The following is a 13,502-nucleotide window of genomic DNA, read 5'->3' as shown; positions in this document are numbered from 1 at the left end:
ACAGTCCAAAATACATTTAGACACAGTCATGCACATCATCGATGTACATCTACTCAGCAACATTAACTCTGCATTATTCTGGTGCACACAGACATACTTTTCACAAGCGAACATGTTTTCATAACCATTGTAGTTGGAAAAGCACGAATCATCCCACATACTTGTACTGAAAACCACTTGGAAGCAATATTTATGAAACGCTCTTTATTAGACAATGAGAAAAGACTTAACAATTTGAGCTCTTCACTTCAGCTGCTGGCCCGCAGTCTTCAGCTAAATAAGACTTTTTCATCGTTTTTCACAAGGCACTAATCCTTGAAGTGGTTCTTTCTTCTTCAGGTTTTCAGCAGTTTAACAATCACATTATTTAAAATAAGTAAAACAGAACTTTTCACTTAAGCATCTAAATGTCAAAATAATCCAATACAACATTGTTAATGTATGATACAAAAATACACAATAAAAATAAGTATTAATACAAAAGACAGTTTGTTTTATAACCAAGTACATTATGTGAGGATAAAGCTTTTTAAGGAAGTACAAGCAACCCACACACGGTGGTGCTTCATCCATGGGGAACATCATTGTTTTTACACTGAAGCGTCTCCCTCTGCAGTTTTTAATCTTTTCTGAAATCCCTGTATCACACATTAAGTCTGGGTGGCACTGCTCTTCGCTGCCGGCTCACTGGTCTTGGACCGTTTTGGCTCTGGAGGCTGGCACACCGGATCGTTGGGAGGAGAAGGGCGTTCTGGAGAAATGCAACAGAAAGGTTTAGTGACAGAAGGGTTGCACCTGAAATAGACTGACTAGTAAACACACTAATAATTCAAATGCAGGAGACAGGGCATGACGTGAATTCCCCCTTACTACAGTTGTTGGTACTTCTTTTGTATTGTTGGCTATTTATTGCATCGGGCAAGAATCATGGTAAGTCAGGTGATCATACAGAATTTAAACAAGCCCCAGTTTAGTTGAAATTATTCCAAAAAGCAACAAAATGGTATATTCTTTATTCCATTCTGTTTGCCGTACTTGCCAAAGCACAAACACAATGTTCCTGTCCAATGAATAATCATTTGTTGTCTGTTTACTTTCAGTTTGACCTCTAAGCAAAGTGGATTGCGTGGTCAGGCCATTGGTTTGTTAACAACTTGTCGGATTGTCTCACTACTTCTGTTTCTGGCTCTATTGGACTGTTGCTGTGTTCCCAAATCGTAGCAATTACTCTGGCCAGTACAGCACGTTTAGCATACCCAATGGAAAAGTCAAACCTATAAAATAAGCCAAATAGCAACAGTAATATTGTTGAGGATGCGTTTTAAGCTCTAGAAATAATACATATAGCAAATGTGATTAAAGTGTTGGATTTAACACAGTTTCTGCAAATATACACTGATCACAAATAGGGATGCACTGATTTACATTTCTCTGAAGAGAGAGACTGCTATCTCACATACAAATTATTATAAGGCGTTTGATGCAGTAAGAAATACTATTAAACATCCTATGCTGAGGTTTCTGACTCGGTACCAGGAGAGGTACAGGTGGTCGGTGCATTCCTAAGCACAACAGAGGTCAGGTTGTGAGGCTGTCAATGAGGGAGGGGGATTTATGAGACATCAGCCTCATACTTGCATCATTAAGGTAGTCAGAGTATCACCCTCACTCACCGTGTTTGGCCTTCTCAGTGGAGGAGGGAGTGCGGAAGAGTGAACTAACAGCTGGAGATCGGGATGCAACTGTAGTCAAAGATACCCTCCTGAAACAAGTGGAAAAAGCACAAATGTTATAGAGGCTTCGAGCGTGAGAAAACACAACAAAGTACAACGATATTTACTCTTGAAGTGAACCAAGTCAATCACTGCTCTGCTTCATGTCTCTGTGTTCTACGTAGTCAAACTAGCCAAGGCGAACGCTCAAAGTTACAGATAAAAGGCAAATCCAAAAGCGTGTGCAGGCCTGCCTTTGTCTACACGCAGTCTGTCAGAGTGATTATTATTTTATAGTCAGTGGGGGGTCCAACGGATCCCCCATACCAGACAGGGCTTTGTTCTCACAGCCCGTACTGAGCACGTAAACAGAGGAAAACATCACAAGCCCATTACGGCCTTCCTAATTGATCCTGCATTTGTAAAAGTAAATTATATAAAAATAGCATTCTACACTTTCTAAACATCACGGTGCTTTCCGACGTTTAGTAGTCATTTGTAGACGGCATCTTAAGAGATAATCAGCTTTGATCATCAGGGGGAGGGAGGGAGGGAGGGGGATGCAGAATGCTTAAAGTCTGATGCTAGTCACATTTGAATAGTTCAAGTATTTCCATAAATTACCATAAGCACTTGTGTTTCGAAGCAGCACCTGCCTTCTTCACACCATGCAGTGCATCTAACAGAGGTACATACTCTGAGAGGAAACGTTTAGGTTCTTGCTGTGAAATACATTATTTTACATTTACTCTTTGGCTTAAATACTAACAGCTTTCCCCATCAACTCACTGATTGGTTCACTACGCCTGCTTCCCGTCCAATTTAAGGTTTAGTTAAACATCTTTAAACGTTTTTTCTCTACTGTATATCAGTAATACATGGTTCACTTAACAGTCTCCCTGTGGGGTTCAGATTAGAAAGCCATGCAAGAGAAATGCATTGACCTGATTGGTTCTTATTCTTTTACAATAAGGTCGCTCTGGTATTTGATATAAATAAATTGTTTTACTTATTTACTAATGATTATGTAAAACATATGTATATCTTGTTCCTAACACAGGAATAATGTCTTTACATTTAGTGATTTACATGAGATAATTGTGAATTTTGATGTATCATTATTACCTGAGACAAGGTGGTTATGCACTTGGATGTGTTTGTCGTTTTGTCAGCAGGATTCAATTAAAGACTACTGGTTTTTATAAAACTTAGTGGAAGGCTTAAGCGTGGGCTAGGGAAGAACCAACTTAAATATATGGAGTGGATCCGAAGTTTCAATTAAACCTTGAAATATTATAAATTAAAGTATAGATAAATCATCATGATTTGCAGCCCTACTACACGCACATATTCCTGCCATTGTGTCCATTGAAAAGCCTACCTGTCGATGATCAAAGCATAAGTGTGGAAATAAAAATGTTCACACTTTCATTGGTAGAATAATAAACTAATTTATATTTGCCAACTCTGGACAAATCATACCTAATACCTCCTTTTGCAATTACCTTGGGGTGGGCCCCTTTGGGGTGGTGGTACCTTTAGGAGTCATTTGCCCAGCGTTATTACCACTGGCCTTAGGGGTGGAGGGAGTGAGGGTGCCGATGCGGGGCTGTGTTGTGGACGAATTGGTAGGGGTGAGAGGTGGCTGTGTTGAGGAGGACTGGGTCGGGGTGAGACGTGGCTGTGTTGAGGAGGACTGGGTCGGGGTGAGAGGGGTGAGACGTGGCTGTGTTGAGGAGGACTGGGTCGGGGTGAGACGTGGCTGTGTTGAGGAGGACTGGGTCGGGGTGAGAGGGGTGAGACGTGGCTGTGTTGAGGAGGACTGGGTCGGGGTGAGACGTGGCTGTGTTGAGGAGGACTGGGTCGGGGTGAGAGGGGCGATGCGAGCCTGGGGAGTGGAGGGTGCGCTGGGGCTCTCAGACGTTGGGGTCTGAGGGGATGGGGGAGCTGTGGTTTTAGGGGAGGAGGGCTTCCCCCAGCCCTGCAGGGTGTTCAGGGTGATTCTTCGGGGCAGAGGTTTGGACTTGGCACTCGGGGTGCTCTTCTTCTCCTCTGGGGGGGTGACGGGGGTGACAGGGGTGAGTTTGCTGATGATGGTTTGGGATGTGGGGGTCTGGGCTGAGCTTTGTGGCTGGGTCAGGGGAGACGAGTTTCTAGCAGCTGCCGACTTCTTGCCCTTTTTCTCAGTGGCAGTGCTTGGTGTAAAGACCTCCAGGGTGGGGGGCTCCTTCAGCGCAGTGCCCAGCTCCCCAGGAGAGAAGGAGAGGAAGGAGCAGTAGCCGTCTGTGGAGGACACCGCCAGGAAGGAGCCGTCCCGGGACCTAAAGAGGAGATAATATGAAAACGTGTCAGTAGGTGGAGGGCTAAAACATGGTTGAAACATATTTTGAAATGATCTAAGGCTGAAGCGTTATGCTTATTCCCCCAAACCCATTTACGTGACTTGACGTGTTGTGCCTATTAACCAGCTGTATAAAGAGTTGACCAATTAAAGCTTATAAAGAGGACGTTATCTTCCTCCATATGTTTTAGTAAGTATACATTCTTATCAAAGACATGCACACAACTCATTCCCACAAATGTTGAAAAAGATGTAAAGCTTTGCAAGAACGCTAATGGCCAATAGAAGTGAGCCCTGGTTTACCACGTGAGGTCGCTGAGTGTGTGGTAGTGGATGTTTGACACCAGGCCGAAGGGAAGGGTCTGCTGCGTGTCATACAGGTAGATGGAGTCCTCAGACGCCACAGCGAACACCATGCGGTACGGCAACTGGAAGACGTTGGGAAGAGTCTGAACTGTACCATCTGCAGAGGAGAAATGGAGGAAGAATAAACAACACAGACAAGTAAAACATTAAGGGTAAAGAGGATAAAGCAGTGAGGGCTTCATAATCCTGTCACACGGTCTTGCCTTCTAGCGTCTTGGTCCTCAGTTCAAAGTAGACGGGGCAGCATCGCACAGCCAGTGTAGCTTTAGACGGACATGGCAAGTGTGCGATAGGCCTAAAACATAGACAGAGGTTTGTAAATCAGCAATAATTGACTATAAAAACTAAGTATACCATTGCATGTGACAAAAGTTACCTCTTGAGACTCTTCCTGGAAAAGATGTAGGTGGTATTTATGATGTTTTCTCCAATCTCCACGCACCCAGCTGAGGTCAAAAAGGTTGACAACATGTAAGCTATGTTAATTTGGATTCTACAACAATAAAATTCACCTGGTCAATGCCAACTAGAACCACAGTTTGAGCGCGCTATCTAGGTACCTGGGGCGAGCAAGAAAGATCCATCTGGTGTGAAAGAAAGACGACGAAAAAACGACCTCATGCTGTCGTCATGGAACATTCTGTGCTGCTTCACCTGCGAACATTGAGAGAAATGCAGCACTGAGTGTGTTGCTTGCCTCAGAGTTTTTTCTCTCTCTCAAGATTCAAGGCTTTATTGTCCTATGCACAGTAGCTACAGTGTAGATATGGCAAAGAAAAACTTAAGTCACAGGCTCCTCCAACAGTCCAACATATATATAGGACATAAAACAGATAAAATAGTGCAAGAGAATGTTTTGAGATGTGCAAGTAAATACAAATACAAAGAAATAGTGAGAAATAGAGTGGCTCTCTGACAGTATTACAAAGTATTTAAAATGACAGACAATGTTAAGTGTAGTATATGGCTGATTATAGACCTTAGTCACATGTAAAACAATTCGAGACTCAACAGAGAATCATGAAAAGGAACATTTCTACTGACCTCTCCCTCTGCGAGAGGCCCAGAGCTCATCTTACTGATGCAGAAGGCTTTCTTCTTGGTGTGAGTGCTGTACACACGCATCACTCTGAAGAGGAGGACAGACACAAAAATATCTTAGGTATCAAAAGTGAAAGTGTACATTAGCACATTCATTTCATGAAGATTAGCCGCATGATGAGACCATGAGGGGTCTGGATCCATGTTGTTGTACCTGTCACAGCTGAGAGTGGCTACATATTGCCCCAGAGGATCCCAGGTCACCCCCTGTACGTAACTCTTATGGTCATTCAAGATGGACAGCTTCGTTCCTGAACACATAAAACCGTTGCAACACACATAATAATTCTTGTGATAAAACCACGTTGTACATTTTGCACATATATAATCTGTTCTATATTTTATATTCCATATATTTATGTATATATATATATTTGTATATATAATATCTACATGTATATTTTCTATTTCAACATGTATATTTTCTATTTTATTTGTATTCTTGTTTATTTCCCAAATTGGGATCAATAAAGTACCATCTTATCTTATAATAAATACAGAAGCAAAATAATATGTGATCTTACACATAAATATGATCATGGATTTGTTACTGAAATCCAAAATATAACAGATGAAACTGAAAGGAATACACAGATATGTATGAGTCAAAGCAAACCTTTGTTGATGTCCCACATAATAGCCGTGTTGTCAACAGACCCGGAGATCATGGAGCTTGCGTCCCGTGTCCAGCAGATGTCATACACATCCTCTATGTGACCCCTAAAGACACATTAAATGATGAGAAATCCCTTTGTATATCCATACACGTCTACACCTATCAGATAGCAAATAGATCAAACAAGTAGATCTCAAAACTCTTACTAATTGAACCAATTGAATAAGATAAAACAATGGGATCTATTACCAAAATATCTGCATTGTGGCTTATAAATCTGCAGGGTTTGTATACCGTGGTTAAATTCATTGAAAAGTTTCTCTACAAAAAAGTCTAACTATGGTTGCTGCCCCTTTTATTAAATAAGTACAATCCCTTTAAAACAACAGATAAAAGCAAATGTAACAAGTTTCCCCCAGCAAAACAAATGCACAGTGGGGTTACATGTTTTGTTTAAATCAACTTCACAATATTAACATTACGGTCGATTTATCTGGATATTTTAATAACCGATATATAGTTACTGCCAGAGTTGCGTACCTTAAAGTCTTGACCACAGTCCAGCTCTCTTTGTTGAGCAGAGCATCTTCATCCTCCTGGAACATGGGCATCGGCTCTGGCTCTTTAGAGTCATTGAGCTTCCACAGCAGAATCGCTGCATCTGTAGCAACAAAGGAATACAAAAATCACCCTAGAATTACTAAAAGGCCACTGATTTGAAATAATTTGTTCCGATTTAAGAATGACAGTGCCTTCTAAATGGGCTAAAAAAACGTCATAGTACAAATTAGACCTAGTGTCTGTGTATAATGTGAGACCAACCATCTCCTCCTGAGGCCAGCAGCTCTCCATTGGGGCTGAAGCGCACAACGTTCACAGCCTTGGTATGTCTGGTGAGATTAGACAGAAAGTCCACCACTGCCTTCCCGTCAGGGCCCATGTCCACCCGCCACAGCTGCATCAACATGAGAACAAAAAACAGTTAAACATGTTGTCTGTAAAGGACTGCGACCATGTACATCGCAGCTGCAAGTAAATACAGAAAATGTACCAATTAACTACATTTTCAATCATAAAGCTCCCATAAAAAAATGGGACAACATGTCTTAAGATATAATACAATTTGATTAGAAACCTACTTTTTAATTACACATGGTAGATTTGCTTTCTTCGCATAGTAGCATACCCATTGATGTTTGTTTGGTGGGATATGGTTTGCAGCAATAACAGTTTGCATATCTAAAAAGCTGTACTAAGCAGTGTTTCATGTTAGCTATGTCAATATGAAAATGCAAGATTATTATATTCTGTCAGAAACCACCAGCAATGGTACATGATGTTTCCTCTAACACAATAACTGAAACTCCCTTCTTTGGGTCTGCACATCTGCCCAATGCATGCACATATTTAAAGTGACATTTGCTGTGCCTTATACCACACAAGCGCATAGGCACGGATTTACATCACCGGGTCAATATGGTGAGTCTTGGTCGGACTAGTATGTTATTTGTCCATCACTGTGCACTCACTCTAACTGTGGTGTCCACTCCAGCTGTGGCCAGCCGACAAATGCGACCATCCGGGCTGTGCTGGAAGTCCAGACTGTAGACTGGCTCCTTGTTGTGCCATGCAATCTCACACGTAACCACCTTCATTTTGTATATGAATGACTGACCTCAGGAGGAAAACACATGCAAGTATTAAATGTGATACCTTTAAAAGTTTCTAACGGGCTGAAGTTGCATAATACATCTCTACATACTTGGCAATATAGAGCCCTTGTTACGGGTTACAGAATAACTTAAGTCACTGAAAACGAATGCTAACTAGCTTTTATTGTTAGCACTACATTTAGCGGGTTTGTTGGGATGACGTCTAACTAACATTGCGTACAAATGACAAAATTGGGTAAGCGTTTACATACGTGTGAAGGTTGGTTACAGTAACAGCTGAGTTACATACCTTTATACTTTATCCTTGTGTTTATTTGAAGTTATCTCAAAGTACAGTCTTACCTCCTCTGTTGTCCAGCTGAAGCGAAAAGTAATTTCCCGCGTACGATCCGTTCAAAACTTCCGGCCGAGGGAGCTGCAGTGATTGGACGAAAACGCGGAAGAGGCGGGGACTGTCTGGCTGCATTACCGTTTCAGTCAGTTTAGACCGGTGTTTACCTTTTTTAGTTTCAAAGAATGTTCTATTATTATTACTTATTAACTTATACGTTAATATAACTTATGTTATATCTTTATATAATATATAACAATCATTATTTTATGCAAATATCATATCCGAAAATCCAAATGTAATGATGTCATGTATACAGGGGTGCACATAACTTTGTTGCCCTGGTTCTCAAAGGAGCACCTGGAGATGTTGCTTGGTGCTCATCCTTAAAATTAAATAAACCGTAACTTTTGAGGGGGTCTTGACTTTATTTGCCAGACACACGGCACTGAACACACATGCAGAGGTGAACACAGAACACACATGCAGAGGTGAACACAAGACAACATTAGCACGACCAGTAATCCTACAAGCTGTCATCACTACCCTCCTGACTGTTCTCCTCACTGTCAGACATGGTAGCTGATGATGTAGGCCTACTACTTTCTCTCTGGTTGAGTCTGCGATTAGCAGCTGGTTTTGGGTCGAAAGTCTCTGTTGTCATCTTAGAAAAGTGGATGTAGTCAAATAAGTAGTGAACATAACCAATAACCTACCATAGCCAATAACAAATTAATGTAACTTATTTTATTTATGTTGTTCATTCATATCTTATTTTACCTTAACATTTATTTATTTATGCTTTTTTTTATCTCCAGTTTTAAAGGATATGTTTGGTTACTGTCCTATAGTATACATTGGAATGATTTCAAACCTGTTTATCCCAATAATTATAAAGGAGTGCCTTGGAAATATGTGTTTACATAAATTGTGACCAAACCGTTTGAACTTAGACTAAAGTGAACTATCTAAACACTCAGAGTACTTACCTCACTGAGCTGTAGTTATCAGAGAGGACTCTCCCTCCACATTATTGTAGAAACATCTTCTTCATATATCCGTTAAAGCAGCTAGCACCAGATTCCAGAGATGGGGACTCGAGTCTGTGACTCGGACTCGAGTCGCACTTAAGTCGCACACACAGAGACTTCAGACTTGACTTGGACTCCTGCTCAAAAGACTTCGGACTCGACTTGGACTCGTGTTTTGGGACTCGTGAACAATCATTGTGTTTTCTATTTTTGGCGTATTAAAGGTGGGGTAGGTAAGTTTGAGAAACCGGCTCGAGATCGCTAGAGAATTTGAAAATACACAACCGGAGAAAATCTGCCACTTCCTCACAGAGCCCCTCCTCCAACACACACGAACGCGCACATGACCAATGAGGGCACGAGATAAGTTTGTGCCCCGATGACAGGCAGGTAGGCCATCCAGTTATTTTAGCCGGGCCGGCTATCGGGATGTTAAGAGCATTCCATGGAATATAACAAAAAGTGTATCTCGAGCCGGTTTCTCAAACTTACCTACCCCACCTTTAACATTAACATTAACATCATGGTAACACCATGGCGACCGGCGGCACACCTGCAGCTGTACCGCTTGTAATTAGGTTCAACTATAAACACTTCGAACAAAACGCCGGCGGCACCAACAAAAGGAGCGCACACTGCAAAGTCTGCAATATTAAAATCGAGGATGCTGGTGCAACAACGTCAAATGTCATCAGGCACTTGAAAACTCACCCGGAGAGGTCAGTCACATTAACGCATATGGACGGTTAGCAAACATGTTTAGCTCAGCATCAGCTATGTAATGTTAACTTAGCTTGCTACTAGCTTTGTAACTGAATATTTGAAAAGATGAGTGAATGTTTGCTTGTCACACTTGTTTGCGTTGAGTGGCGTTGACATCCAACTCTTGACATGACATAAAAAAGGTCGGTAACGTTAATCATTACGTTCCGCTGCCACCATCTACTGGCTAACGTTAAACGTAGAAAAATACATAGTTACATACATAAATACATCTGTCGGTTTATAGGCAGGTTACAGGTTTATTGTTGACCACGTAACGTTAATGTTACAGGTTTATCAGGTTACCATTACACTGGGTTTGAGTGAGAGGATAGAGGAATATGTTTATTTATAGTAGACTTAAAAGATGTAATTAGAGACCCAGTGTAATTAAACAATACGGTTGCAGAGGTCAAACTGGCCAAATGGCTAGCCTAGTGAATGTTGAAATGTTACCAGCCACTCAATAGATTGCCATTGTTATTTGTGGCTGGTGCGTGCAACATACAGTACCAACCACTTGCATGATTTACCAGCATTTGGCTGGTAAATGGTGTTAATGGTAGATATCTCTTTTGGAACAGGTCATGTTTTAATATCACCAGTTCAGTATATTTCAGATAATATTGCAGCAATAGTTTTTTAGTTGCAAATGGCACAGAACAAATGTTTACTTTGAAGTACTTTTAACACAGTTTCCCTGCGGGGGATTAATAAAGTATTTGTGATACTGATTTCTGATTCTGAAGTGTTTTGCTTATAAGTTGTTTGCATTTAGCTAAAGTGTGATGTTTGTCCTCATATTGCAATGGCCTGTTTAAAGTGATCATATAACAACTAATCAGTACTGATACTGTATGCTAATAGATATAGGAGTGATAATAATACAGTAAATGCTTTGAATGTCTTAGATATAGCTGTGCAGTATTCTTAACAGACTGGATAGCAGCAGACAATAGAAGGCTTATTACAACCAGAAGAGACATGAGACTTTTATTTTTTAGAGACTTGAGACTTGACTTGGACTCGTGACCAAAGACTTGAGACTTGATCAAGTCTCACCCCACAAAGACTTGAGACTTGACTTGGACTCGTGACCAAAGACTTGAGACTTGGACTTGCAAAAAAAGACTTGTGAACATCTCTGCCAGATTCTAATAACAACAGCGCCGGTACAGGTGCACCCTCCCTCTCTCCCACGCTCACTCGCACTTTGGCTGTGAGCTGCGGGCGCCAGATAAGCCAACATCCCCCATTTTCATCACTTACAGCGCCCATCGTACAGGGCAAATGAAACGTGTAACCGGGGTGAAAAGGGTGTTACATTTACTTTATTATGAATGTTGTTACATCAAGGCCGAAAATTAGGATGAGCACCAACGGTCAAAATGTTTCTTTCCCTCCCAGAGCTGCCAGCGCAGCGCCTCCCCAGATCTGGCGCCCTAGGCGAAAATCATTACGCCAGCGCTACGGGCCGGCTCTGAGTTCATATCATATAGGTTCATATGCAACTCGCAAATATATTTCTCTCTCTCTCTCTCTCTCTTTTCTCTTCTCCCTTCTCTCTCGCAATGTTGGTACGCAAATGCGCCTTTTTTCAAATGACACGGTGCTCTTTTTTTGGCGGAGGTGCGCATGCGCACGTGCGCACCAGTTATGTGCAGCCCTGCATATATATATATATATATATATATATATAAAAATAAAGCACTACATAATAAACACTGTCAAGATAATATGTGCAACCCCTTTAGCGTATTTGACATTGTGGTTTTTTGTTTATTTCATTTGTTTTCTGTATTTTACTTTCTATAATATACAACTTTTTTAGGTCAAACATTTACATGTGTTAAAATCTTTACTCTACCTGCTCTTATTAATGTATGCCCTTCCCATGATCAAATTCTTATTCACAAATGATGTATATCAACTAAAGCACACAATTGTTGTTCTTTTTAAACCTGTAGTATGTAGTTGGAGGTAAAGTATGTGTGAGGGGACATGTGTGCCACTACCATTTTACTTTTTTTTTTTGTTCAACGACTGCATTTATACATTTAACCAAAAAGGAAATGTATTATTCCATTGTTGCATTTAAAAAAAATTCAAGCAAGCAACACTTGTTAAGTAATAAGTGAAGGTTCTGGATTATTCTTGATAATCAGAAGGATTGAGAAGGACCCCAATGATAAGGTTTGAAAGAAAATGTCATCACAGAGCAAGGGCAGCATTTATAAAAATATATATTTGACAGGAATACAAAAAAAGTATGCTTCAATTCAAACTTAACAGGAAACAACCTGCTATTATTTAAAACAACATCAGGAACAGTTTTTAGAAATATAAAAGGAAACTGTGAAATTCCAGGATTTTACACAGAAACGTAAGAACAAAGTTAATGGCGTATTACATTCATTATTGTATAGTGATTGCATTTGTTATATTGCTTTAATATGAAAAGAAAAAAATTGTTTAGCAGTGTATAATGTTAAATTCACTATCATCAAAAAAAACTGTACAAATTACATCTATAACCAGGGGTGCACATAACTGGTACGCAGGTACGCATGCGCGGCAACAATCTGAAATGCGCAACGTCACTTGTGTCACTACGCGCCTTTGCGTACCTGATAGGTCATCAAAAACAAAAACACATATTTCGTCTACACGTGTTTCTTGTCAACACTCAGTAGAGTAAATTATTAGACATGTCCAAAAAAAACAAAGACATTAAGCAGCTACGTTGTCGTTTCGCTCCCTGCAAAAATTTTCGGACTTTCTATGACTGATTGAACTGGAGAGCGAGCCGCGCAGGACATAACCGACGGACCTGTGAAGCTTCACAGGAGAAAGAGGCTTAGATCACTGGACGACAGAGTTGTTCACCGTGTGCACAGACGGGGCTGCTGTTAACGTCGGTGCGTACAACAGAATTGTGCCAAAACTCCGCCAACTGGCTGCGGTGGTAGGCTCCCCTGTGCACATTCTGTGCCCCGCGCACACACGGGAGAACTGCGCAAAATCAGCTGATCACAACGTTCACGCTCTGTGGTCAAGCTGCTGCAGTTTTATGTAAAACAAAGTGGAGTAAAACACACAGCTGCAAACTTACTCAGGCTGTTAATTGCAGAGTTTGAAATCAGACAGAGGTGGAAGAGGTGTTACTCTCTAAGTGTCTGTGTTTACAGACACGTGCATTTCCTAACATTCGGTCTGTAAAATGTAATATCTCTTCGATTTACACACGGCATCTATTGCACGTCTGTCCGTCCTGGGAGAGGGATCCCTCTGTTGCTCTCCCTGAGGTTTCTCCCATTTTTTCCCCTTAAACTGTGGGGTTTTCTCTGGAAGTTTTTCCTTGTACGATGTGAGGGTCTAAGGACAGAGGGTGTCGTTTTTCTCATACTGATATTCTGAACAATCTGTGTTGTTGTATTTGCTGTAAAGTGTCTCTACTGTAGGCTATTTTTATTATATGTACAGCACTTTGGCTCGACCAAAAATCGTTTATAAATGTGCTATATAAATAAAACTTGATTTGATTTACTCAAATACAATTTGAAAAGTAT

General features: G+C 40.9%; 1 protein-coding gene across 11 annotated transcripts; it reads right to left on the bottom strand.

The window, feature by feature from the left end:
- Positions 1–189: 189 nt before the first annotated feature.
- chaf1b (chromatin assembly factor 1, subunit B) lies at positions 190–9,171 on the bottom strand. 11 transcript variants are annotated; one of them, XM_034200381.1, is made up of 16 exons: positions 8,152–8,566; positions 7,666–7,811; positions 6,959–7,091; positions 6,677–6,797; positions 6,137–6,240; positions 5,675–5,771; positions 5,464–5,548; positions 4,980–5,073; positions 4,796–4,865; positions 4,623–4,714; positions 4,357–4,516; positions 3,587–4,033; positions 3,461–3,550; positions 3,218–3,388; positions 1,674–1,762; positions 190–751 (listed from the first exon to the last, which is right to left on the bottom strand). In XM_034200381.1, the coding sequence occupies exons 1-16, from the start codon at positions 8,273–8,275 to the stop codon at positions 651–653; spliced, it is 2,124 nt and encodes a 707-aa protein (XP_034056272.1). In that variant the 5' UTR covers positions 8,276–8,566; the 3' UTR covers positions 190–650. The 11 variants fall into 11 exon arrangements, with proteins under 11 accessions (XP_034056272.1, XP_034056266.1, XP_034056273.1 ...); XM_034200375.1 differs by adding an exon at positions 9,130–9,171 and having other exon boundaries at positions 3,218–4,033; positions 8,152–8,307; XM_034200382.1 differs by adding an exon at positions 9,130–9,171 and having other exon boundaries at positions 3,218–4,033; positions 7,666–7,806; positions 8,152–8,307.
- Positions 9,172–13,502: the final 4,331 nt, after the last annotated feature.

Source organism: Gymnodraco acuticeps, unplaced genomic scaffold (assembly GCF_902827175.1).
Source record: "Gymnodraco acuticeps unplaced genomic scaffold, fGymAcu1.1, whole genome shotgun sequence".
NCBI classification, from domain to species: domain Eukaryota; kingdom Metazoa; phylum Chordata; class Actinopteri; order Perciformes; family Bathydraconidae; genus Gymnodraco; species Gymnodraco acuticeps.
This window is presented reverse-complemented; position numbering and strand designations above follow the sequence as displayed.

Bases quoted from the DNA above. Each gene is read 5' to 3' on its own strand.
- chaf1b (XM_034200375.1), bottom strand. From the start codon at position 8,275: ATGCAGCCAGACAGTCCCCGCCTCTTCCGCGTTTTCGTCCAATCACTG. The intron at 7,092-7,665 runs GTGAGTGCACAG...ATGTTGATGCAG, and splicing joins GAGTGGACACCACAGTTAGA to CTGTGGCGGGTGGACATGGG. The intron at 6,798-6,958 runs GTTGGTCTCACA...TTGTTGCTACAG, and splicing joins GCTGGCCTCAGGAGGAGATG to ATGCAGCGATTCTGCTGTGG.